Source organism: Sinohyriopsis cumingii, chromosome 3 (assembly GCF_028554795.1).
Source record: "Sinohyriopsis cumingii isolate HCF-2022 chromosome 3, ASM2855479v2, whole genome shotgun sequence".
Lineage (NCBI taxonomy): Eukaryota > Metazoa > Mollusca > Bivalvia > Unionida > Unionidae > Sinohyriopsis > Sinohyriopsis cumingii.
This window is the reverse complement of record NC_142963.1, coordinates 4,435,835-4,437,649: the sequence shown is the minus strand read 5'-3', so window position 1 is coordinate 4,437,649 and position 1,815 is coordinate 4,435,835. Positions and strand designations below refer to the sequence as shown.

The 1,815-nt window shown below is 42.1% G+C and overlaps 1 protein-coding gene across 1 annotated transcript; it reads right to left on the bottom strand.

Annotated features, from left to right (window-relative positions):
* Window positions 1–315: 315 nt before the first annotated feature.
* Window positions 316–894, bottom strand: LOC149802399 (retroviral-like aspartic protease 1). The gene has a single exon (XM_089951508.1). The coding sequence runs from the start codon at window positions 892–894 to the stop codon at window positions 316–318; it is 579 nt and encodes a 192-aa protein (XP_089807634.1).
* Between the last annotated feature and the right edge of the window lie 921 nt (window positions 895–1,815).

Here is a 1,815-nt window from a genome sequence, read left to right as displayed (position 1 = left end):
TATTTCTAGCAAAAATGTCCTGATATGACCAAAGGAGTGTTTTAACATCTTCTAACTGTTTTGATGATAATTGCTCTTGACAGTCCACCAGAATATTTTGTAAATGCTCTGGGCAACCATCTTGAACTTTGACGGAGCCAACACGGTCTTCTTGGATATCAATGTCGTCTTCTGGTATTTCTACTTTTTCACAGACTGCGGCACAAATACCTCTGTACAGTTTCCTAGTTTCATTGGAAACATTCGCTACCCGTAGGGGAATTTTTCCCCTTCGAGGATCAACGAGAGTCCTTGCTATAAGAATTCCCTCTCTTGCTAATCTTGACCCATGATTTCTACAAGAGCACTCTGGACGTTTGAGACATCACCTTTTACATCGGCCAAGATTATCTTTTCGCTAGCTGGAGGTATTATCAATGTTTCGCTTATTGTAATTCGAAAAATAGAGTCCAGCTCACTTTCCTTTTGGCACAACAATTTTTCTCCATAAAAAGTGAGTGTTCCCTGTCTCATATTTATTTGACAGCCATGTGCATGTAGAAAATCGTATCCAAGAACGGCAGGTGCGTCCACTTCAGCAACAATCACCTTATGTTCTACAACTTTGTCTTTAACCTTTATAGTGGCTTGTACGTATCCATAAGGAGTGACAAGTCCCCCATCTGCCATGCGTAGTTTTGCGTTATGTTGTGTAAGTTTCGGTCTCTTGTGCTTTGGAATGGTGTTATATTTATCTGGATGGACAACTGTAATGGTAGATCCAGTATCTATCAAGCAGTTTACTTCAACTCCACATATTTCTGTTTTAATGTATAATCCATCTGGTAATGATTCAAACTTAACAGCTTCTAAATCCTTGGACCTTTTTGTTGAGGAGGCCGATGTAAGGTCCATTACACCAGCCGATTCAAGTTTTCCGATCTCTTTTGTTTGTTAGTAAGAGCTCCCCTGTTGCCTTTTGCGAGTTCGTCCTTCTGTCTCTTCATACACTCTCGTTTCCAGTGTCCTGGTTTATTACAATAATTGCAATTCCCCGGTTTTCTATTGCTAGAACCATTCCTAGCTTGTCCCACAAGTGTTGATGAAATTTGTCCGTCAGTCTGAGCCTGTATCACAGAAGCTCCATATACCGCCGCATCCATGACGTCTTTATCATCGCAATCTTCTCTCTGATGTCTCATGCTGTTTTTGAGTCCAAGCCTCCTTCTTCTACCAGTCTGAAACGCTTCGTATTCAAGGGCTATCATTAATGCATCCTCGGCTGTTTTTGCCTTCCCATGATGTACGGCCCATTCCATTTCAGAGTCATTCAACGCATCTGTAAAATAATCAAGGCATAGCTGTTGTCGAATCTCCATCTGTGCAGAGGGATATGCCAATCGGACTAACCTCTTTATTTCCTGTGCCAACTCAGGAAGTGTCTCATCCCTCTTTCTTAATCGTGTCTTAATCTGAGCCCTATATAATTCAGCCTGATTCTCAGGTTGGAAACGTGCCGTTAGCGCAGCAACAAGACAATCAAAATCTCTACGTTGTGATACTGAGAGGTCGCTCAGCACCCCTTGGGCAATTCCTCTCAAAGCAGTAGCTAACTCTAGAGCTTTGCTTCTTTTATCCCAGTTATTAATCTCAGCCACCATTTCGAAATGGACAATATAGTCCTGCCAATTTGTAGTACCATCATAAAAGGCTGGTTTCCGATGTTTCATCTGACCCCCATTGAACCGGACATGAGACTGACTTCCACTTAAATAACCTGGATCATCTCTGACATCCTGTAACCTCCCAATTCCATATGACGGCTGGCCAGTTCCG